The sequence below is a fragment of the Thunnus albacares genome, chromosome 23, assembly GCF_914725855.1.
Source record: "Thunnus albacares chromosome 23, fThuAlb1.1, whole genome shotgun sequence".
NCBI lineage: Eukaryota > Metazoa > Chordata > Actinopteri > Scombriformes > Scombridae > Thunnus > Thunnus albacares.
In genome coordinates this window covers 13,352,309-13,376,406 of record NC_058128.1, presented here as the reverse complement: position 1 = coordinate 13,376,406, position 24,098 = coordinate 13,352,309, and the positions used below count along the sequence as shown (strand labels likewise).

Genomic DNA, 24,098 nt, shown 5'->3' with positions numbered 1-24,098 from the left:
TGTAATAGTGGTTCAAGGTGAGGCTGGTAAGGTGGAACTAAACGTGAGTGAGTCAGCGTTCAGAGACGGAACAGTTATGGTGACGCACACAGGAAAATAACGGAGCATGGCGTCGGGTCATTTGTGCAAGCTACACAGTCTCTTAGCGCGAGTTTCTTGTGGCCTCAAACTGCGACATGTACAAAGTAAGTCCTAGTAATACCTATTTAACAAGATATTTGTGAGAGGACACGTTAGTATGTGTCGGTTTGCTCTTAATAACTGTTTTAACGCAACGACGGTGGGAGTAAGGCTAACAGCGGCTAACCTTGACGTCAAATTAGATATATAAGGTGAACACTGACCGTCCCCCTGAGGTAAGAGGTGAGGGAGGAACTGGAGAGAAAGCAAGAGATGGGGGACATATTTTGCCATCTGCAGAAGAGTCTTTAGCTCAGCCGAGTGCTTAGTACCACGGCTACTAAAAGCCTACATGCTATTGCTTCAACATATCCTCAACAAGAGCCACTGTCTTGAAAGGGACCGAAGAAGTGAATAGTCATGCCACATAAGGCTGAAACAAATAGAAAATTACTAACCAAAGATTTTGTTCATTGTCGATTCATCTGTCGATACTTTTCTCGATTAATCGATTAGTTGTTTCTTCCATAACATGTCACAAAATGGTGAAACATGTCCATCACTGTTTCCCAAAGCCTAAGATGCACGTCCTCAAATGTGTTTTGTCCACAACCCAAAGATATTCAGTTTACTGTCATAGAAGACTAAAGAAACCAGGAAATATTCACATTCAAGACGCTGGAACCAGAGAATTTGGACATGTTTTGTCTTTTATAAAATGACTCCAAGTGATTAATTGATTATCAAAATAGTTGGCGATTCATTTAATAGTTGACAACTAATCAATTTATCGACTAGTTGTTGTAACTCTAATGCCAAACTTATAGGCAGTGTGGATAAGTCCCAACATGATCAGACACTCAAAGCAGTGCTGTCCAGGCTACAGGAAGCAGGGCTGACACTTAAGTGTGACCTTCCCAACTCTAGGGTGATATTTGATGGCCAGAAATAATTTAGGTCATCTGGAACATGCTGCCTCCAATCAATTAGCAATCTTTCCTGAGGATGAAAGCTGATTTGGAGGCCTTACTGGTGTTTAAACTAAAGATTCAGCCAATTCATCTTCCTTTGGGCTTGCTCAGCTGCAGGATGATAATCAATGGAGACCTGTTGCACACATATCAAGAAGCTTGTCTGAGACTGAACAAAGAGAGACTGTGAGAACCTGAGCTTTTATCATGTCGTTTTGACTTTCGCACTGGAGACAGATCACAAGCCCCTAAAGGGAGCAATGCATTGGACAAGTTGCCACCTAGAATGCGTTTCTGTCTCGGGCTCCTCAGATTCCACTGTGGGGTGACACATGTGCCTGGTAAAGCTCATGTCACAGCTGATGCACTCTCAAGCACCTGGTAGGGGAGGGGCAGGAGTTTGCATTCACACACATTAGCCTGCCTCCCGCACTGAAGCTGCAGCAGATAAGACCAGCAAACCATACCATACTTATCACAGTCAGCTCAGCTCTAGTGTAGAGCAGTTGAGAACAAAAATTGAAAGACTTGTGGCACAATATGCCTCACATCCAGAGTCTAATGCCAACACAAACTGCCTGTGTGACGCTTACAGAAACTATGGGCTGTTTGTATGGCAGAACTGTTCATATAGACTGGTGATAGATTACTTTTCTAGTTATTTTAAAATCAGAGAAGCTTCTCACACATCTTCAAAGCATTTCATCAAGGACTTAAATCTGTGTTTGCCATAAGTAGGGCTGCAACTAACAATTAACAATTAATCATTCTGTCTATAAAACGCTAGGAAACAGTGAAAAATGCTCATTGTGATGTCATAGAGTGCAAGTTGCTGTCTTCAGTTGTCTTGTTTTCTCTGATCAACAGTCCAAACCCCAAAGATATTCAGTTTACAATCATGTTTGACACATAAAAGTTCTCAAATCCACACAAATGTTTTCATTTTTCCTTCAAAAATGATTAGAACAATTATTTGATTATCAAAAAAGTTGCTGATTAATTTTCTATCAGTCAACTAATTGACTTATCGTTGCCGCTCCAATGGCAGACAAGAGGTCCTGGTTATAGATAATATCCCTCAGTTTTCCTCCTTGGACTTTTACCTCAAATCCAGACTGAAGTTCCCAATAACAATAACGTAATTTGTGCACTGCAGTGGATTTATGCTTTCATATTTGATGTATAACGTCTAGCTAGTAAACTGAAATTTGTTAATTTGTCTTATTAATTATGTTACCTTTTTAAGATATTTGTTTGTCTCACCTGTTTTTTTTTCTGTTGTAGCATGTTTAGTGCCACTCCGACAGAAGTCCAACATCAGCGCTCCTTCGCTTGATGGCCCTAACTGGTACGCTAGCAGGTTGACTGCATACAGACTTTCATTGAATTTGCAGGTTTGAAGTAGTCCATTGATATATAACTGTGAGCAGGACAATAACCCTCCAATCTCTTGTGTTTAGTAACGTGGAAATCGGTGTGACTTCAGATGGGAAAACCATAGTGTGCTACCATCCCACTGTCGACATTCCCTATGAGCTCACCCAGGTAGGAGAGTGCTCTCTGGTCTCAACTGTCAGTGTGCCAGGTGTCTGATGAAGAGTCTATATCTATATATCTCACAGATTACTTTAGTTTTTCCATTCGTTTTATCTTTTAAAGATCTGTACTGTATGAAAGCTTGTTAATGTAGAAATGTGAAAATTTAAAGCCTTTTTAGCCCTTAATTTTAAGAAATATTAGCAGGTCAAGACTCTCAGGCTGAGGCCTTGAAGAACTTCAAACAAATTAGACTTCAACTGCTAGAAAACAACATAATTTTAAAATGCAAAAATGTATCAGAGGGTATTTTGCTCCTGACAGTAAATGTTTGCAGCCTATAGAACGTCCTGACCCTGTGACCTCCCCGGTTGAGACCCACGACCAGGTTTTAAAGGCCCACCTCAGCAAGGAGGTGCTGAAGGGCAAACAGGGGCCAACTATAGAGGAGCTGAGCAAGATGTTTTTCACCACCAAACACCGATGGTATCCAGTAGGACAGTAAGTACACAAAAAATACACATCATTAATAAAAGTTAGCTGAATGGCTGAGATTTATATCAAGAGATTTTCCCCTATGATGACACCAGTAATCTCCTATTAGAAAGTGGAGGGTTTAGGGTGATATGTTGGTGGTCATAAATGAGAATTCAGCATCCCTTTTACTCTACCTTTCACATGTATATGTAATTTTTAGATTTATTTGCCTTAGTGTGATCTAAATTACCACCGCTGGCCTGCTTGGACTTTGATAAGGACACATGTCAGTGGCTTCTTTTGTTTTTTCTTTATTTGTTTGGCAAGAGTATTTTAGCTCATCAACAATCTGTCTGTATTTACTGGTCAAAATTAATGATCCTCTTCTTCACTATTTACAGGTATCACATGAGACGCAGAAAGAAGGATCCACCAAAGGACAGATAGTTCAAAGTTAGAAAACTGCAAAATGAGTTTGTCTTATTGCCGCAATTCTGTATGTATAATAAACTGTTAAATATTTACTTGTTTGTCAAGAGTTTATGAGTCTGTGCTGCTACGATGGAACAATTATATGGCTTTGACGTTATGCTTATAGATTTACTGCACTAGATTTGAGGGCCTGTTATAATCTCTCCTGCGAAGTCTCGGAAATCTAATGGATTGGCAGCAGTAAAACATAATTCAGATTAATGCGGAACATATTAAACTTGAAGAATAAAAGTAGATTTGTGGCTGGTGTTTGCCTGCAAAACGTCATATAGTGATTTGTTCAAATTATAATGTCTAGCTAACCACCATGGCACCTTAACTGGATGAAAAAGTCGGTCTCTTAAAAAAGTGAGTGGTGCATTTTAGGATTTATTTTCTTGAGGGCAGATTATATTAGAGTTAGCTGAGCTTTAAGATGTAGTCAAATACAGTTTAATTATGGCATGTTGCTTGCAAACAACCAGTGGTTTTAAAGGAATTAAATCCTTATTGTTAATGCAGTAGAAATAGGATATGCATCCAAGATAGGGCAGACCAGTGGACCAGTAATAAATGTCAGCTGTCAGTGTAAGTACAATATTAATAATTGATATGAAATTACAAGTAAATGCACCCTACATGTTGACTTGCATCTCAGAGGTAATGTGAAGAAGAGCTGATATTCTTTTATTGGATTTGAACAAACCACCAACGCAGCTGAAGTCCTGCGTCACAAAATGTGAAAAAAGAAAAGAAAATAGAGTTGTTACTGTGCCTGCAGGAAGAACTGCATAAGTCTGATCTTGAGTAGTGTTCAAGATCTTGCAACCACAACAGGACACAGAAAATTTAACAATTTAATTAAAGAAAACATAAAAATATATTTCCAAATGAGCATACACTGAGAAAACATTTTAAGCCCTCCCTTGCAATGTTTCAAACTGATCTGCCACCACAAAAATATGCAAAAAATAAATGTATGTTTCTAAATTAAAGATTAAATATTCATATAGTAATTCTGAGATTTTATTCGCCCACATTTGCATTGAGCTTTTAAGACACTCAGTCTGTGGTCACACCAAAGACTTTGAATTCTATACATAGAAATCATATAGCTCAGCTAGTCAACAAACTTTCAGTCCAGAGACTGAAACAAAGTACAAAGATTTTTTCTTTCAATTTTGCAACTGAGAGATTCATCATTTCTACATTTTTTATTGCGCAGAATAGTTTTTATTTTCCATTTATGGTGACAAGTGTATCATAAATCAGTATGAATGGACTGTACAAACTAATCTTATAAAAGTTAATGACATGAACATGACATATAGGCAATGACAAACACAAACATGCAATTTGTTTATATACTATTTTTGTTTTAATGCAACTTCAGAGAGTTTATTAAATATGTAAAGACTTTGAGAAAAAAAAGAAAAACAGCATTTGTGAATAAACAAGTAATAGTATGTTAGAAATATATTCATTTTCCATCTATCATGACAAGTGTATCATAAATCAATGTAAACAATGTACATTCAAATCTTGTAAAAGGTAATGACATGTAGGACAAGGACAGTAAACATAAAAAATGCAGTTAAATTGTTTACATACCCTTTTTGTTTTTATGCAATATTAGAGAGTTAAACCACTGGCTGTTTACTCTACTATCAGCTGGGAGCCTCCGCTCCCGCACCAGCAGTCCTACTGCTGTTTTTCTGCTGACAAACTGATGTATTTACTCACTACGTCACTTTATATAACACACTGCATCACTGCACAAGTGTATATCTGTATATCTACATCTTGTACATCTTGTAAGCTGCTCACAGTAATTTATATTGTGCACATCAGCACTTTATCCCTAAATTGCACTCTGGTTAGATGCCAACTGCATCTCGTTAAGCACTTGTACTTGTTCAATCACAGTAAAGTTGAATCTAATCTAATTTAATTTAAAGGAAACATGGATTTTCTTTTAGAAAAACAGCATTTGTGAGTACAAAAGTTATAGTGTGGCATTGTTAATACAAAGCTTTAACTGTGATTTTAATTTTGAAAATTACATCTAAAATCTAAGATTTTATGAGTAAAATTACAATTTGTTATTTATAGTTTTACACAGATTTTTTTATTTTTTTATTTTTATTAAAGACAATAGCATATACAATACATGTAGGACACACAAAATACAACATCAACAACACAAGGCACATGGGCAAAGAGGGAGGCAAATATCCAAGAACAACAAGGCTCTTCATTCAAAAGTTTAAATCACAGCACCGACTTCAGTCAAAGATGTTCCAGTATCAGTCCTGCAAGGTCACAAAGGTTGCATATAATAGCAGAGTCCATAGATTTAGAGTTATTTGAATATTTTATAGTATCCACATTTTTATTGAGTTCATTCTGGTTTAGAACCACTGAATTTGCATTTGTATATAAATAATATATATAAATATTTTCCATCTCAAACCCAAACACACCAAAGAAAACATCATTAAAACAAAAAGGAAAATCTGCAATTAGATATGTTTCAATGAACTCTCAAGTATCTGACCAAAATTTCTCTGTATGAGAACAAATCCAAAAAAAATGTGAAACATTTTCATCTGAATTTTGACTAAATGAGCAGTCCAGTTTTGGACATTTTGTACAGTTCAAGATTCCAATGTGTGAAAAAGTAGATCAATTGAATGAAACATGAAAAAGTAAACAAACTAAATTAATTTTTAAAAAAAAGAATTTAAACATAAATAAACAATAACATCAGTAAAAATTAGTATACCTTAATCAGGGGTTACAGAAAATAAATCTTTAAAATATAACAGTGTCCGTTCACTTTTTTTGTTCTTCATAAAGGTTAATGTATCTATGTACAAACTGAATTCAACCAAAAAAAAAAGAAAAAAAGTATATATATATTAAAGCTTGTGAAGTTTTACACAGAAAATCTGAGCAGCAGCATTATCTCCTGACGTCATCTGAAGCCACCGGAACACAGAGCTCTCTGTCCCCGCCCATGGATGCATTAGTCCCCGCCCCGGCAGCTCACTCAACCCGACCTGAAGAGAAGGCGAGTCCACGGCTAAAAATATAAAAGCTAACACAAGATGGCCGGTTTGCCTCGTAGGATTATCAAGGTACATTTACACCGGGCACTGTACATACATCTTTATGAACATGTGTTAGGATATCGTGTGTATTATTTAACGAGAATCAGGGTTTAAATTCGCTGCCATCCAGCGTGTAGCTTGACGTTAGCGCGGCTAGCACAGTTAGCTCCTATCGAGCTAACTCGCTGGTCCGTGTCTGCAAGTGTTTTGTTTGCCACTTCCGTTTACTCCCTTCTCCCCTGTCTGTGGTTGATTTTTCTGCACGAGTCGATCCGTTGTCGTGTTTATAATGTACTTTTCATTCTACCGGGTTGCTAATTTCTAGTATGAATCGACAAAATTGTGACATTTTCGTCCTAGTCGGCATATGAATGGACTCGCTATGTAAGCTAGGCTAGTGAGTGCGGTGATTGCTTCACATGTCTGGCGCTGCCCTTGCGGTATCGAAACATAAAAAAAATGCTCGTAATAAAGCAGATATGTTACTGTTGTTCTTTTTATGTAAACAAAACGAAAGCACCGAACATGAATTTAAGGCCTGTTGGTGCTGCTTGCTCCTCCCGCAGCCTCACCGCAGCTTCACCGGGCTTCAGCAGGCCCGGCTGTGGGCGCGATCAGCCTTTTCCGCCACTTCTTGTAAGCTATTTGTCAAGTTTAGCAGGTTTTCACAGCGACTAGCATAACGTTGACTGAGTGAAAACACGACATAGCTTCCATTAGGGTGACCTGCATTTAGTTTTTTTTTGCAACTCTAACGAGGAAATGGACGTAATATTCAAGAAGATAAAACCAGCTTCCTTATTGTTGACTGCAGATGTTTCAGTGCACCTGCTTAATCAAATGCAGAAATATAATAAATCTTCCACTTCCTTCTTTTGATTATTAGTGTCACTCAGTTGCTCTTTTCTTTATGCTTGATTGATTTGCACTAAAAGAAATATTTAAGTCAACCAATAATAATAGAAATGCATCAAGCACATTACATAAACAGGAATCATCTATTACTTGAAGTCTAATTTAATGGAGTAAGAGCATTAATTAATGAACATCTGAAACAATTAATCAACTAGTCATAAAATAGAATTTATCAGTACCAGCTATTGTGATAATCTATCATTTCAGCCATTTTTTAAAGCAGAAACAGACCTTCAAATTTGTATATTTGCTGGTTTTCTTAGGTTTCGGTGATGGCACACAAAATAGTTTTCGGTTTTTAAGTGTCGGCTGCACATAAGTTATTTTAAGACGCAACTTTTGACTCTTGGGAAATTGGTTCACTATTTTCTGACCTTTTGCGGACCAAATAATTAATTGATTAATAGAGAAAATAATCAACAGTTGAACCTCTGAATATATTTAGTCTATTGTGATGGGAAGTTCAATGCAAATTTATATCAAAGTAACTCATTGTATGTGAGGTGCTCCAACTCTTAGCTACCTTTTTTGTTAAACTTGCAGATTGTTATTGTGTCTGTATGTGGGTGAGTTGAAAGTGTACATATGACTAAGCAGGGTGAAATTGTATGTTCTCATCCATTATGTATTTGAGAGTCGGTTGTCTGCTGACACCTCCACAGTTCTTCCTGCAGTAAGTACCGCACTGTTTTTATTCAGAAATGTCAACACAGTGTTTTTCTGTTTCTCGTTTTGACCACACTCAGGAGACACAGCGGTTGATGGCAGAGCCTGTTCCAGGGATCACGGCTACGCCTGATGAAGGGAATGCACGTTACTTCCATGTGGTCATTGCAGGGCCTCAAGACTCTCCCTTTGAAGGAGGCACATTTAAACTTGAACTATTTCTTCCAGAAGAGTATCCCATGGCAGCTCCCAAAGTGCGATTCATGACCAAAATCTACCACCCCAATGTCGACAAACTGGGAAGAATATGTTTAGACATTTTGAAAGGTAAGAAAACATGATAACATGCTCATTTTTAAGGATTTTTTTAAAGAATGCTTGTATATGTACACGATTTTTATGTGGAACCACAGTGACAGTGTGCTGCAGGATTTTTGCGTTGATTCTTTTGTTTCCATCCACAAAATTAGCAAAAAATAAGGTGCATTATAAACAGTTAAAAGTTGTAACATGCGATTTCCGGCCAGTAAAAAACTGATGACAACGGCTCTTAGGCCTATAACACATGCATGGGATATTATTCCTGATGTGTTAGCAAGCAACTGCCTTCTTAATATTCAGGTGACACAAAGCATCATGGGCATCTTGTTGTAGTCATGTTTCTGGACACATGACAAAACCTCCTAGCTCGAGTTTTTAACTCCTAAGAAAAGTATCTGTGTTTTTAGCTACTCTTTCTTCAGCAAACACTCCGCTATGTTGCTATTTTATTCTGGGCATGTAGCGAACGCTAAGCTTGTCCGATCTAGTTTATGGGCATCGACTGCCTATGATATTATATGAGGGGTGGACAAGTTGCATTTAGAGGCAACCGTACCGTCTAAATGGGGGCTGGCGAACCAAAATGATCTAACAGCAGCTAAAAGTGGGACAGAGCGGTGAAACAGGTGTTGATTCAATTTCATGACGATTACACATAATTACACACCAGCAGTTTGAGGCATAGAATCACAGATTTAGTTTATGCCGTCACAATCAGAATATGGTGATTGGTCAGAAATTACCTCATTTCTAATATGAGACGGCTTAAAATCAGCCCAGTTATATTTGCAGAAAGCACTCTTGTGAGACAAAGCCTCAGGAAGTAGATGTGATTGCAACCATTAAATCAAGTTTTGAGGTAAACAATCTCAAAGTAATGTTTATTTGGCAAGAGCAGAACAGACAACAGTAGACAAGTTGCCAAACTCACTAATAAAGGTGAACAGAAAATATTGTAACAGACTGAGATTTGAAGGCACGCTAGTCTGCACTCAGATTTTGTCACCACCTAGTATATTCTCATCATTTTGGTCATAAATATGCACTAGTTTCTGTCACTGGCATGTTGTACCTGCTTGGCCATGTTTACCCAGTAATACTAATGTTATATAACAACAAAGCCTTCCTGGTTTTTCAAATTCGACTTATAAGTTGTCATCTTTGTTTCTCCTTGCATCTTTTTCTTTCCCTCTTCCAGATAAGTGGTCTCCAGCCCTGCAAATCCGCACAGTGTTGCTATCTATCCAGGCGTTATTAAGTGCTCCCAATCCAGACGATCCCCTGGCAAATGATGTTGCAGAGCAGTGGAAGAAAAACGAAAGCCATGCCATTGAGACAGGTGAAGATTAGATTTATCTACTTGCTCAAGAGTGAAATTATTTACATTCTTTACCGCAGGTGGTAACATTTTTCCAGTATGAGAAATGTTTTGTCAGATGGCAGCAATCATTAGCTCAACTGCAGATCTCTGAGTCATCGCCCACATTTTTGTTCCAAAAGTCTGGTGTGGCTCTCATGAGTGGCTGTTTCCCTGTTGACAAAAACAAAAACAACCCAGTCAGCACCTTCTGAAGGTGAAACTAAAGAGTGGAACATAAACTGGCTGTGAACACAGACAAGTGTGAAAGCAGCTGTTACGTCTGTTGTTAATCAACTGACTGAAATAACGATTCTTCAGAACGACACCACTCATTTGAAGGAATTTCGGAATGAAAGATGCTTTTGCTGTTTTCCTCTAATGGTTTGGAAACGGTAAATATTTTCAATTGGTCCCTCTGATACTTGAGAAATGAGCTGAGGGGATTCTTTGCTTATAGTTTTGTCCTTGGTCATCTTATTGGAGGAGCAAGTAGAAGAGGCTGTGCAGCTGGGAGTTCACAGCAATAATAAATGGTTAAAAACAACACATTACCTCAATGTGCTGGCATTGTAACCGTCCAACTAGCACAGCTTCTGTCACCTAAAACTGAATGTGAATGGCAAAAAAGACGCTAATCTCAGACTGAATAATGCAATAATAACAAAATGGTAATTTAGTGTAAATATCAGGCCAAACAGTAACATGTACATGTAGTAATTTATCATAATGGTGTTCATATTTGGTATTTTTTGGGGTTGTTTCTGGCCTTGTACTGTTATGGTCAGTTTTTCTTTCATTTTCTCTTTATGTAACTTTGACAATGACGTCTGCTTTTGCTGCCGTCTAACTATCAAGTACTACGCCTGTAAAAACAGTCTGGGTCCGCTTTAGCCTCTGTAGTTTTTGTTTTTAGTCATTTCAGGGCTTCCAGCTGAATCACATGGCCTTCATTAGTGAATGGAGTTTGCTCAGATTGTCTTATCATGGCATCAAAATGTTGTCTTCCTGTAGGCCTGTTTGTTTTGATTTACACTTGTACCAACAGGGGTTTATTTGATAAAGTATGTCTGTGTATACTTATCAACACTCATTAGCCGCAGCCCTGCTTCCTTCCAAATCCTTCTTACAACCACCACAACCATTTTATGTCTTTCTATCTCTCTCTCTCTCTCTTCTCAGCCCGAACATGGACCAGGCTCTACGCGGGCAACACTGAAGTATAGAAGAAGAGAGACGAGGCGTCTGAATGTGATCCACAAAATGTACTCCTATTCTGTCAACATTTGAATTTAAACGGACACAAAAAAAGAGAAAAAAAAATAAGATTATAAGTCCAAATCTATTTGAAAGAAATGACAAGATTTACTGCTGCAGACCTCTGGGTGACTTATTTTCCTCTGTAAGACGCGTTAAATGTGTGTTAGCCTTTTTTCTTTCTTTTTTTTTTTTTTTTTTTTCCTGTGTTGCTATTTAAATGCATGGACAGAGAATGACACCCTCCCCACTACAGTCTTAAAAAGAACGTGTTCAAATAACATGCGATATGTTGTCCTGAACTCGGCACATACTGGTACGTTTGCAAGAATATACATGCATTAAAGCTGTCCTTCTTTTAACACATGCATCATTTGTCAGCACATCTGTATGTCTTTTTGTGAGAGATGACATGTTCTGTTATTTCAACACACAGACAGCTGACTTCCCCCCACTAGTATCTGCAAACAGAATATATGAATGGAATTTCCCTCTAGTCTTTCTAGGGAATATGATGAGTTTAGGGGGGAAAAAAAGGCCTTACATTCAACACGGTTAGTTGGATTTTCACTCCTGTTTGTGTCTAATATTTCTGGTTGCTAACAAGCATGCAAACACTTCACAACACTGAGTATTTAGTAGATGTTGCAGCTAGTTCAGCATCATCCCAAAAGCACACGGGGCACTTAATACTAAGGGAATATGATCTAATTTATCAAAGCATGTAAATTTAAAGTGTTCACACACAGAAAAATACGTTCTCAAACGCTACTTCAATCTCAAATCCGCCTTTTAAAAGTTGACACTTCCTGTAACTGTGTCGCCAGTCAAGATAGCTGTAATTTGAGATTTGCTGAAGTGAAAGGACAGAAGAGGTCTCAGAGGGCAGAAACGAAAACATGTTCATCCACAGACAGCTGAGGAGGGTTCATTCCAATAGTACAGACCTTTTAAACTATACTTTCACTGTGAAACAACTTGTTAAACTCTTACATGTCACTGGTTACCTGCCAAAGTGGCCGGTAGAGATAATAAAAAGCAGCCAAAATTTAGTCCGTGGCTAGTGTCAGTTTGTTGCCCCTGCAGTTTACAATTGTTTGATTAGATGCCTTACATAAATTAGGAGGATTGGGCTCATAGCAATTCATAATCAGATGATTTAAAGTCCAGTTTGAGTGTCATGTCAAACGTTCTGTTAAGGAATAGTATGAAATGTTAAAAGCCTCCACACTTTAACCTCAGAAACTGGATTTAATGTTCATCAGTGATCACTTTTCTCATATCTGTACAACCCTTTTTTTGGCAGTTTGGGGAGGGTGACCTGGATCAGCGAGACACTTCCACACATTTAAAAAAAAAAAAAAAAAAGTTATTCCCAACACATTCAGGAAGGTAGAATGAGACAACATATCTTGAGTTGCTTTTTAACACAGCAAGTCACATTTAAAACAAAAAAATAATCAGACTGTTTTGTGCTGAAAAGGAGCCGTATGCATGTTGTTGCAGACTACTCATATGTGTTGCAAATTACGTCTTTTTTTTTTTTTTAAGGATGTAGGAAGTTGAGCTGTTGTTTTTATTTCCTTTTTTATTAATTGTCTGTCCATGCAATCTCTGTTGCCTGTTCTTTGTTTTATTTTCAGTGTTACTTTGTTTAAAAAAAAAAAAAAACACAAGGCATGTACCATAACCAAACCGATATCAGGACAGTTCAAATAAGTTTTCTTCAGGGTGTTTGTGAGTCTTGAGTTTTCTTTGAAGGGAAAGTTGAGGCTTTTTTGGAGGTTGTGCTGTTAATTATAAAGTCTTTTTTCCCACCATGATTTTTTCCTGAGTTACCTGCTTTTGCTACTTCTGTGATACTGATCTGTTGATGATGATTATGCAAGTGGATTTCACTGATATTTCTGAGAGGAAATTTGGATCATTGTGGTAGCAGAAAAGGTGATATTATAAATAAAAAAGGTGTTCAAGATTAAAGATCTTTATCATGCTATTACAGATTTTCTATTGGGTAGAAAAATCAATCAAGAGTCCCTTAAAATTGCACACATGAAACCTCTAATTCTAGGTTGGGATTTGTTGGTTAACCTGTAGAAAAGACTTCTGAAATCCTTAAACTTTCCTTTTAAAGGATCCTGTGTTTGTGGGTTTCGAGGGATCAGTGTGACAACATCAGCGAAGCATGAAAGGCTCATCGCTCAGTAGTTTAGACCCTCCATGATATTATATTGCTTCTGTATGGCTCATCTGAGGGAGGACTGTAACGTTAGTAAAACTATTTTTGTTAAGCTTTCTTTTTCGGTTGCTTTTTATCAGACTATTGCAGGCTTGGTGTTGCTTAGACTTGTTTGTGTCCTGTCCTCACCCAGAAATATTAGGCCTAACTAACTGTTTCTAACTGCTACATTTACTCAAGTCTGGAAGACGGCGCACGGCTTAAAACCTGGTTAATTTATTGTTTCCCTGAGGGACTCGACAGTAATCTAAACCAAGGGACAGTCACTCACTGGATTTTCGAAGCATCTAGATCAAAATATGGAGAGATCAAACTCTGATTAATCAGCTCCCCCGTGTGTAAAAAGAAGGGTTCTGTCAGTAATTTCAGTACATTTGCATACATGGCTCTTCAAATGCTCTGTAAATAAACTGAGTTGAGTAAGTAAGTAGAGGCTTGTCTGTTTTGTGCTGTGTGGAGTTTGTGTTCCCTCTAAAGGTGTTGCAGTGAAGATTTAGATTATAGAGGGTGGTAGTGCTTTGAAATTCATCATTTTTGTGACTGGTAGGAATTTGCACTGTGGGGGGGGGTTAGGTTAATCAGTGCAAATATACAATTTAGGAATAATTTCATGAACCGCAGGACCGTTTATGTCCAGCGGAGGGAGGCGTTGACACTTAACAGTCACATGAAATGCAGTGCTGACAGTTATGTATCTTTCATGTTTATTTTTTTATAGGGACATGTATATAATACAGGCTGATGCCACATACGGCAGTGTTTGTAGCCTAAACCAGTGTGCAAAAAGTCCCAAGATGGACCTTTAGAATACATAAAAATCAAAAAGAAAATATATAAAAGACAGAAAACTAAGAAAAAACGTGCAAAACTCAACAAGAAAATACACGAAAACAGCTCAAAACAAAAAACTCATCACAAAAATACAAGATAATGCACACAAAAGCAAATGCCTGCAAACAGCACAAATTACAAACACTAATACAGTAAGATTATGGTAAAACTGACTAGATCATGATTGTACATAACTGATCCCTTTTCAGTGGTTTCAAATTGATTTTAAAATGATCCATTTTGAGTTCTGTGGATGAGAAGTTGCACATATTCATCTCTTGAACAGAAAAAGTCACCTGTCCAAAGAAAAGTTTACAAATAGTTCCCCACAGATGTACAGTATGTACCACCATGTCACCGAGCATCTTGATAGCCTGTTTATTGAATTTTAATTGCATAATTTTATATAATCTTTAGATGCTTGACGGTTGCAGATTGTTGTAGAAGTCCATGTATTCTACAGAAGTCAATTTAATAGATTCACATAATTTAAATGAGTGAACAAAAGGAAATAAACTGTGAAGTCAGCTGCTGTAGTGACAACCTGCACACTCACACTGGTTACTGTTTACACATTGGTAACTGCTGATATAAAGGAATATTTGCCAAATTTTAATAAATATTAAGACATTTTGGCTTGTAGTAGCAGGAAAAGCACAGGAGAATCCAGTTTTGCTAATGACTGCAGTCAATATTAATGGTATTAATTACACCTGGCCTTTTCCTGCTGTGACAAAAAGATCTATTGCAGCTCTTGTGCTGTTTTCCTCTGCTGTCTCATAGATTTTCACAAGATGGCACTACAAGCAAATTTTACCTGGACCAGACAACTTCATGCCTCTGGGTTGCTGAAACAGAGGTATCTCACAAAAGTCATTATTATATGTAATTATGTGTTGTCATTTTGAGTTCAGGCATTGGGATTACATCTACCTCGGGGCTTAGATTAATTTTGTTGAAAAATTAAATGTGTAGGCTTTATTTCTCACCAGTACCCAATGAAAACACAGGTGTTATGTCACTGTGATACCTGTGTAAACACAATCTTAACTCTCATCCTTTGGCATCTCCATACCAAAAATATTTTTCTTCACTGCAGAGTCCTGGGCCTGGACCTGGACCTTCCTGCACCTGTCCTGGAAGCCTGTGTTTGTCATGTTTCCTCAAAAACAAATGTTTCGCAATGTTTTATGGTCATGGCTCAGTTTATAGCCTATGGCAACAGTGAGTCATTGCGACTGGTATGCAGCCATTCTTTGAGTGGAATTGCAGGAAAACGATTCCCCACGCTATCTGAAATATCTGACAAAACATTAACTCGTCCCAGAGGCTGTTGTCTCTGAAATGGGTTTGTTGCTGTGCTGTCCATTCTCACAAAATCTTTACCAGTCAATATAACCTGAAACATTTCCTTGTAGGTTATACATTTATACATATTACATGTGAGCCACTACTTTCTAATTCAAAACCATTTCATGTTCATGTGAGTTGGCAGTTTAGGTGATTATAATTGTAATGATAATAATAATCCCTGATAACAATCAACTTGGTCTATGATTTGCTCCTTGCTTGAGAATGGATTGCCCAAATTTTAGGGATTTAATGCCAGATTTAGGGCTGCAACTAACAATTATTCTCATTACTGATTAATCTGCTGATTATTTTCTTGATTAACTGATTAATTGTTTTGTCTATAAGATGTCAGAAATAGTGAAAATGCCTGTTGTGAATTCCCAGAGTCAATAGTTACAACTTTAAATGTCTTATTATGTCAGACCAGCAGTCCGAAACCCAGATATTAAGTTTACTATCATGTATGACAAAAAAAAACCCCATTAAATCATCACATTTGGGAAATTAAAACCAGCACATTTTGGCATATTTGCTTGAAAAATTCCTAAAACGATTGTTCAATTATCAAAATAGTTGCAGATTAAGTTTCTGTCGATCGACTAATTGATTAATCGACTAATTGTTGCAGCTCTAGCCAGATTATAAGTCATATATTTTCAATATCGTCTCCTATTCCCCACACTTTTCTGAAAAACAAGAAAAAAGAGTAACAAAATAATAATAAATATTCATAAAGATTAAAAAAATATTCATTTAACTTGATAAAGAAGTCATTTTTGTAGTGTATAACAATGCAGAGCTACAACTAGGATGAATTAGAGTAATGTGGGACAATTTCCGCAATTGGCACTTCGGCAATATATGTCGAAGCCAATACATTATATCCACACTCAATACCATTCTGAAATCCCCCAAATTTTTTCTAATCATATCAGAAAAAAGAATGTAAATATCCCACTCGGAACAAAAATGGCAAATATAAACCTGCTCCTTGTGCCAAATTGTCCCAGTTTATGTGCCTTTCTTAATGTGGGACAGTTCAGGCTGACATCTTGGACACTCACTGGGAGGCTGAAAAGTCTATGCTGAAAGTGTAAATCACCTTAATTCATACAATAATAATAATAATAATAATAATTCAATTACATGCCATCCAGGTTTAATTTCACAGCAGTCCTATAGCATTTCTTAGAAGAAGAGAGACACATTTGAGCTTACGTGTCCCACATTTGGCAGTGTCCCACATTACACAGTGATTTCTGCAACAGATGACATGGAGCCAGTGTCCTAAACATAGCGCTACTCCTCTGACAGGGCAGATCGTCTCTCGCTGTGATTGCTGACTGCAGGTGAAAACATTCTGGTCACATGCTGCTGATGTTGAACTGTCAGGTGACGACAAACATCCTGTTTTTGTTGTCGCGTGTCATTGGCATCAGCACTTGGTGGAAACCTGACACCCATGTTGGTCAGTAGTGTTTCTTTGGGGTGGAGAGCTCTTGAAATGGTCTCCTCTTTCCCTCTTCATATCCATCTTTCTTCCTGCTTTCCTCTGATCTCCTTTTGTCTCCTCTCCTTTTCTTTTCCCTTGTTCTTTCCTGTTCTCTCTTCTCCTTAACCTCTAATTTCCTCTCATCTGCTTTCCCCTCTTTCTTCTCTCCCCTCTTTTTCCCTTGTGCTTCCTTTCTCTTTCTTTCCTTTCCCTCATTTTTCATCTGTTCTAATTTCGCTCTTTCCTTCCTGTCCTCACATCTCCTTTTTCCGCTTTTTTTCTCTCCTCTCATCTTCTTCCCTTCCTTCTTTTTTCCTATTTCTTCCTCTCCTATCTTTTTGTTTTGCCCCACCTCTCCTTTTGCCCCTTTCTTTCCTGTCCTCTCTTCTCCTTTTTCCTTTCTTTACTCTCCTCTCCTTTTCTTTTCCCTCTTTCTCTCCTCCCCCATTTTCCCTATCCACTCCTTTTCTTCCCTTCCCTCTTTTTCCACTCATTCTTCATTTCCTCTCATTTTCCTCCCCTTTTTTCTCTCATTTTTCTCTTATTCCTCCTCTCCTCTCCTTTCCCTCTCCTCTCATTTTCATCCCCCTTTTCTCCTTATCCTCTCTTCTCCCTTTCCCTCTTTCATTCCTCCCCTCTTTTTCCTTCTTTCTGTTTCCTCTCCTCTTTTTCCCTCATTCTGCCTCTCCTCTCATTTTCCTCCCCTTTTCTCCTACTCTTCTCTACTCCCTTTCCCCCTTTCTTCCCCCCTCCCCTCTTTTTCTCTTCGTTCTTTGTCTCCTCTCCTCCTCTCTGTCCCATTGCAGATGCAGTTGGTGGTGGACTGCGTCACCTGTACCCTCCTGACGTTATGTAACCATCCTTTTAACTCTGCCAAGCGTAAAAACAAGTCAGCCAGCTAAAAGGGAATCCCTGCTTTTGGCCATGCGGCAGGTATCTGGAACGACTTCAGTCTCATTCTCTAAACCTAGTGTGACTTTTTCAAGAGTTAGATTAGGTAAAGGATGCGCTTTATCACAGTTGTTATACAAGACAGCTGCAGTGGAATACTAATGCAGTCAGAGCTTAGTTTGCTGTGAGTGCAAATTAGGAACAAACCTTTTCAGCCATTTTAGCGCTCAGGTATTTAGGAGTATAAATCCTATTCCTTGGTGTGAACTATCTCTCCCTTTATTTCAAGGCTTATTTCATAGTCACTACATTGCCATATATTGATATTTTCAGAACAGGTTAGGCTGCTCTGACATGCCATCATGTTGCATGTAAGTGGTACCATATTCCATTTTATTTAATATAGTTAAAAGAGAGAACTGGCTTTAAATCGCATCCCAGTATACAGTATTTGACTAAAATATGTAGATATTTCACTCACTGCTTTGAATTTTAAACACAATAGATGCAGTTAATCCAATCAAATATATATGTATATATATGTCCTTTAACAAATAGGTACAGTGTGCTGTACAGAAGGACAAAGGATATAAATGAAATGAAATAGAACAATCAGCAAAAATAATGTCCATAGTAACAAATTTTGCATATCTACAAAACTTAAAAAAATATCTAATATATATATATATTTACCTTTTTCTAACCAAACATTAGTGATTTTTGATTTGTAGATTTTCTTCCCACATTTTTTCTTGTGATTTTTGTGTCCAGTGGACTCAGTAGTAGACTGCATGTAGCTGTTAGTGATGGGCGATGTGGATAAAATCCACTTTTATGGTATGTATGATTTTCTGTCACAATATCAATATTTACTATATCTTGATATGTTAGGATGGCCATGAAGTGGATGCACTTTAAAGCAGGAGGTTTGAGGCAGAGGTTAGGTGCAGACCAACCCGGTGTTTATTTCACCCACAATGAAGACACAGTACAATAACATTCTCCACATAAAATACTGTGGACTACAAGCAGCATGTGAACCTGAAAGCAGCAGCGCTTGATGGAAACTGGCAGTCTTATATACCCTGCCACTGGCAACAACCTCGAAACGACACAAAACACAACAAACACATTAAAATACATTTATACTACACTAATGTCAAATAGTCTACATCATCTTAGTTTATGCTACACATACAGTAGAATCATAGAAAACCTGAACAGCAGATTAAAATACACTAACACCCCTACATTAAATACCACATGGTATCTCCTGGAACCTTTAAATTGGTGCTCAGATAGCCTGGGGACTCTTTTAGCCTGAACACCCTGGAGAGGAGACACAACAGAGGTGAGTTACCTGAACACAAACATTACACATTATATTATTGCACAATTAAGCAACAACACTACATTCAATCCACCATCATTTTGGCAGAGGTTATACCTCAATGAGCTCATTATGTTGAGGTAACCAAACTAGCCACATTGAGTGCATATGTTTGTCTCCACAGGGCCGGCCCTCAATCAGTTCCAGCTGAGAACAGCTACAATATCTACAAGACACACGTTAATACACATTACACATTAATACATGCAACAGTTCCAATGAAAAACATTCAACCCTTCAAGTGTGTGCTAGGGGTGTAGCAATGTACTGGTATTGACAATAACCGTGATATTTAAAAAATGAAATATTGATATCATGTTTACAACCCCTTGAAGTTCCATCCACCCATCCACAGGCGCCCATCTGACCTCTCGATTGACACCTCACTTGACCCAATAGGAGCTTTCATGTCCTATGTTCAGTTACTCTGAAGCAGGGTTTATTTGGTGTCTCTAAATGGCCTTTTTTTTGAAGACACCCAGACATACCCTTAGAAAAATGTGTAAATTATTCATTCTCTGTAGTATGTACAGTTATGGTTACCAACTCTCTTTCCACCTCCCTACACTCATATTGTGAGTGTAATTCATTTGCCAGAAAAGAGGCAAAACACACAATAAACAAAGTTAAAGATGATTTGACTGATAGCATTTTTTTTTTCAAATTTTCTATAGATATCGCAATAATATTGTTATTGTGAATTCTTTTGGCCACGATAATCGTGTTGTGAAAATCTGATATCATGACAGCCCTAGTGTGTGCCTAATTTCTTTTACCAGTACTGTATACAAATTGTGCTACAAAATACTAGTAATGAAGGACCTTCATTACATCTCCTTCTCCTCTCCTTCCATAGCGCAGTACCTAAAACTTCAAGGACTTGAGACAGACAGCCACAGTGTTTCCCCCCCCCGATCTGTAGCGGACCATAAAGCTATATGGCTGCAGGGCCAGATACCATCCAGCAATGCACATATTGGCATCTTTCATCCAATGCAACCACTGGAGGGCATGATGATCAGTCTCCAGATAGAAGTGTTGTCCTAGAAGGTAGTATCTGAGTGTGTCAATGGCCCACTTCATCGCCAGACACTCTTTCTCCACAATAGAATACATGGTAATTTGCAATTTAGGACTGTAGTATCCTATTGCCTATTTCATATTATGTTTACTGGGTAATGTTTTATAGTTGTTTTGTGTGCATGCGTGTTTTATGTGGCTGCTGTGCCAGGCTATGTTCAAGTGTCATGTTGGTGACGGTGTACCTCTATCCATATGCTTGATTAATGATGCTTTGCATCTGTCAGCTTTGTGTGTATGAATATGTGGCTGCCATGCCAGGCTATGCTATGCTGTTGATGTTTGTCTTGGGTGCATTCCCTCTCATGATGTATAAGGCTTGTATGATTAAACTGTGGTGCATTCAGGCAAGTATAGTTGTAATGGCCTATTTTTGTTAACATATGCATTTCAAAACCTATTAAGTATGATTGGTCTTGGACGGGCTAGGCCCACCTGATTGTCGCTGTGCCTACTCACACTGTGATTTCTGCCTACGCTACTGATTTCTCCATCCACTTCCTGCAATAGCACCCCACCAAGGCCCACTCCAGAGGTGTCTGTCTGTAGGGTGAACGGCTTGCCAAAGTCAGGTCTGTGCAGGTCTGAATGGGCGCAGATGGAGTCGTTGAGCTCCCTGAAAGCTCTGTCACACTCCTTGGTCCCCTGGAGGCCAAATGGCATCACTTTGAACTGGTACATACCAAATGGAGTCTTAAAGGCTGTCAGCACCCGAGCTTCTGGTGCCAACGCAACCCGCCAATAGCCTTTACTCAGGTCCATGGTGGTGATGTACTTTGCTTTCCCAACTCTCTCCACCAGGTCATCGATTCTGGACGTGGGATATGGATCAAATTGAGACACAGCATTCAGGTAGCCAAAATCAATGCAAAATCTCAGTGAGCCATCTTTTTTGGGTACCAAAATAATAGGGCTGCACCATTCACTGCTGGACACCTCAATTATACCCAATTCCAACATTAATTTGACTTCTTTCTGTAACACAGGCACCAACTGCTCAGGAATCCTGTGGCTCTTCTGCCGCACTGGAGCATCCTTCTTGAGCCAAATCTTGTGCTGGACAAGGGTTGTGAAACCTGGTATCTCTCTGAAAAGCTCTGAGTCCAGAAGAGGTACAACATCCTCCCGCTAGGAGGCTGACAGATGAGACCAGTCATCTGGGCTGGATTCCACCGTGCTGGCAAGAAAGAACTTCTCAGTCATCTCCTCATCCTGGACTGCACAAACAAACTGCTGATGCTGTGCACTGGCTCCTGGCGAACCTGGAACTCCTTCAACAAGTTAACATGAAATGTCTTTTATTTCCTGGCTCTCTCTGGCATGTAAAGTTCATATGTGACCTTACCGATCCATCTGGTGACTTCATAAGGTCTGTGCTGCTTGGTCAGCAGCTTTCTGTCAGAAGTAGGAAGCAGCAGCAGCACCTGTTGGCCTGGTTCAAAAACCCTCTCTATAGCTTCTCGGTCATACCATTTCTTTTGGTTCTGTTGAGCTGTCCTCATGGTTTCTTGGGCCAGACATTTCCTCCAACCTCTCTCTCATCTTGACCACATATACCACAACGTTCTCTCCCAATGATGTAGGACTCTCCCAATAGTCTTTCATGAGGTCCAATGGCCCTCTTACCTGGCATCCATACAGCAGTTCAAATGGTGAGAAGCCTGTCAAAGCCTGTGGCACCTCTCGGTAGGCAAAGTGCAAATAAGGCAGCCATTAGTCCCAGTCAGCTCCTGTATGGGGAAACAAACTTGCAGAGCATGTTTTCAGTGTCTGGTTATGTCTTTCAACCAGCCCGTCCGTTTGGGGGTGATAAGGGGTGGTCTTAATTCCCTTCACTCCTAACAGCTGATAGACCTGCTATAGAAACTTAGACATGAAATATGTCCCACAGTCTGTCAGGACTTCTCTAGGCATGCCTACCCTGGATAACAGTTGTAAAAGGCAATTAGCAACATTTCTGGCTTTCACTGGCTTTAGGGGAAAGGCTTCAGGATAACAGGTTGCACGTTGCATGCAGGTTACCTTGTATCAGAACTGCTGTGGTAATGCTAAAGCCTAAACATTAGCCTTGCACTAGTAGAGATCACCCCTTTTACAACATAGATAGCTCCTTCTAGACAGTCTGGGCTACCCTGCTTGACTCCCTCAACCTCTGTCACTTTCTTAAACCAAGGCTTTAAAGTAGGGTCTTCCTTCTGCAGTGTGCCTACATCTGGTGGAAGGTCTAAATCTAATGGGTGGCTTGGTTTATAAAGCTCATCTGTCCCTTTCCTAGCTGTGCCCCTCCATTTTTCTCTCCCCCTCTCTGCTTTGGACTTAGACAGCCTAATTTGACCTGTCTCCAACTCCACCCCAAGGAATGGCAGCTCCCTGAGAACTTCCTCTAAACTCAGAGCCCTAGTGATCACCATCATACAAGGTTTAGATGTCCGTGTGACTGGAAACACTGCAGCTTCTGCCACTGGGGTGTCCCTGCATTCCTTCCCTGGGCTCTGAATCTCCCTGGTTACTGGGTTGAGTGTGATATGTTTAACATTATCTATCTGCTGCACAAGATCAAGGGGGTGGGGCTGTCATTGAATGATAGCATATGGCAACTTTGGAGTTAAGCTACTGGCAAAAGAAAAGTCTGCCCACCCACTGTCAGATATACATCAGCAGTTGGATACAAGTGCTTATCCCCATGAATACAGCCTAGGCAGGCCTTGTCCTCACTCCACTTGTCCCTTGGCACTAGGCTACAGTACCACTGGTTGAAACCCTCCTGTGTCTAAAAGGGCTATTTCTCACTGACCATTCACTAGAACTGGTGCAGTATGGGCTCCGTTCATAAATACCTGTTGCGTAGTTGGCGTAGGAACTGAACAAGAGAGCTGGCTTAGTCTGGTTTGTAAGTATGGTCTACCCCATTAGGCTGTATTTAGACCAAATCAGGCGTTGCAGTGAAAACACCAGTCCTCCCATTCATTTCAATGGGGTTAGTGCATTTAGCTTGCTGGGGTCTTGGCCATAGTGGCCCCACACTGGTCTGCGGTGAGAAACTTTTGGAGAAACGCAACCCAACATCACTGCGGCTGAAGCCTACCAATCACAGCTGGAGATCAGGCTGATCGGATCTAAACCCTGCCATGAGGGAATACAAAAACGTTGCTAAGATAAGGGGAGCACATTTCTCTTTGTTTGATGATGTTAAAACCTAAAGTTAGAGAGCAGCTGTGGTTGAGTCAGCTAGAGAGTGAATGAAGAGACGGAGTGGTGGAAGTGAGAAAACCAGTGAATCAGATCAATAAAACATAATTTTCTGATTGTTTCACAGTGGTTACATTCTAAAGCACAAACATGCCCACACCCTCACACACCTACGCTCAACCCTGCGGTGGTGCGCCGCACCACCTGATTTGGTCTGAATATGGCCTTACACAGGTAACATCTTACATCCTGTTTGGAAGATCTGAAAGGAGTGCTTTCAGCAGGGTGTGACTTGCAGGTGTTACTATATGTAAACTGCCTACCACTGGATAAAAACCTACCCTGAGCTTGACCAGAGCCCCGCTCACCCCCAGTGGATTCTCGTCTCTGGACAAAGTTGTTGTCCCGGCCAAAGGTAGTGTGTCTAAT

At 39.2% G+C, this 24,098-nt stretch overlaps 2 protein-coding genes across 2 annotated transcripts; both read left to right on the top strand.

Annotated features, from left to right (window-relative positions):
- On the top strand, positions 1–3,628 carry mrpl42 (mitochondrial ribosomal protein L42). The gene is made up of 5 exons (XM_044343029.1): positions 1–185; positions 2,376–2,439; positions 2,552–2,636; positions 2,965–3,128; positions 3,506–3,628. The coding sequence occupies exons 1-5, from the start codon at positions 107–109 to the stop codon at positions 3,549–3,551; spliced, it is 438 nt and encodes a 145-aa protein (XP_044198964.1). The 5' UTR covers positions 1–106; the 3' UTR covers positions 3,552–3,628.
- A 2,969-nt stretch (positions 3,629–6,597) lies between these two features.
- On the top strand, positions 6,598–12,597 carry ube2nb (ubiquitin-conjugating enzyme E2Nb). The gene is made up of 4 exons (XM_044343028.1): positions 6,598–6,715; positions 8,350–8,596; positions 9,789–9,929; positions 11,130–12,597. The coding sequence occupies exons 1-4, from the start codon at positions 6,686–6,688 to the stop codon at positions 11,171–11,173; spliced, it is 462 nt and encodes a 153-aa protein (XP_044198963.1). The 5' UTR covers positions 6,598–6,685; the 3' UTR covers positions 11,174–12,597.
- Positions 12,598–24,098: the final 11,501 nt, after the last annotated feature.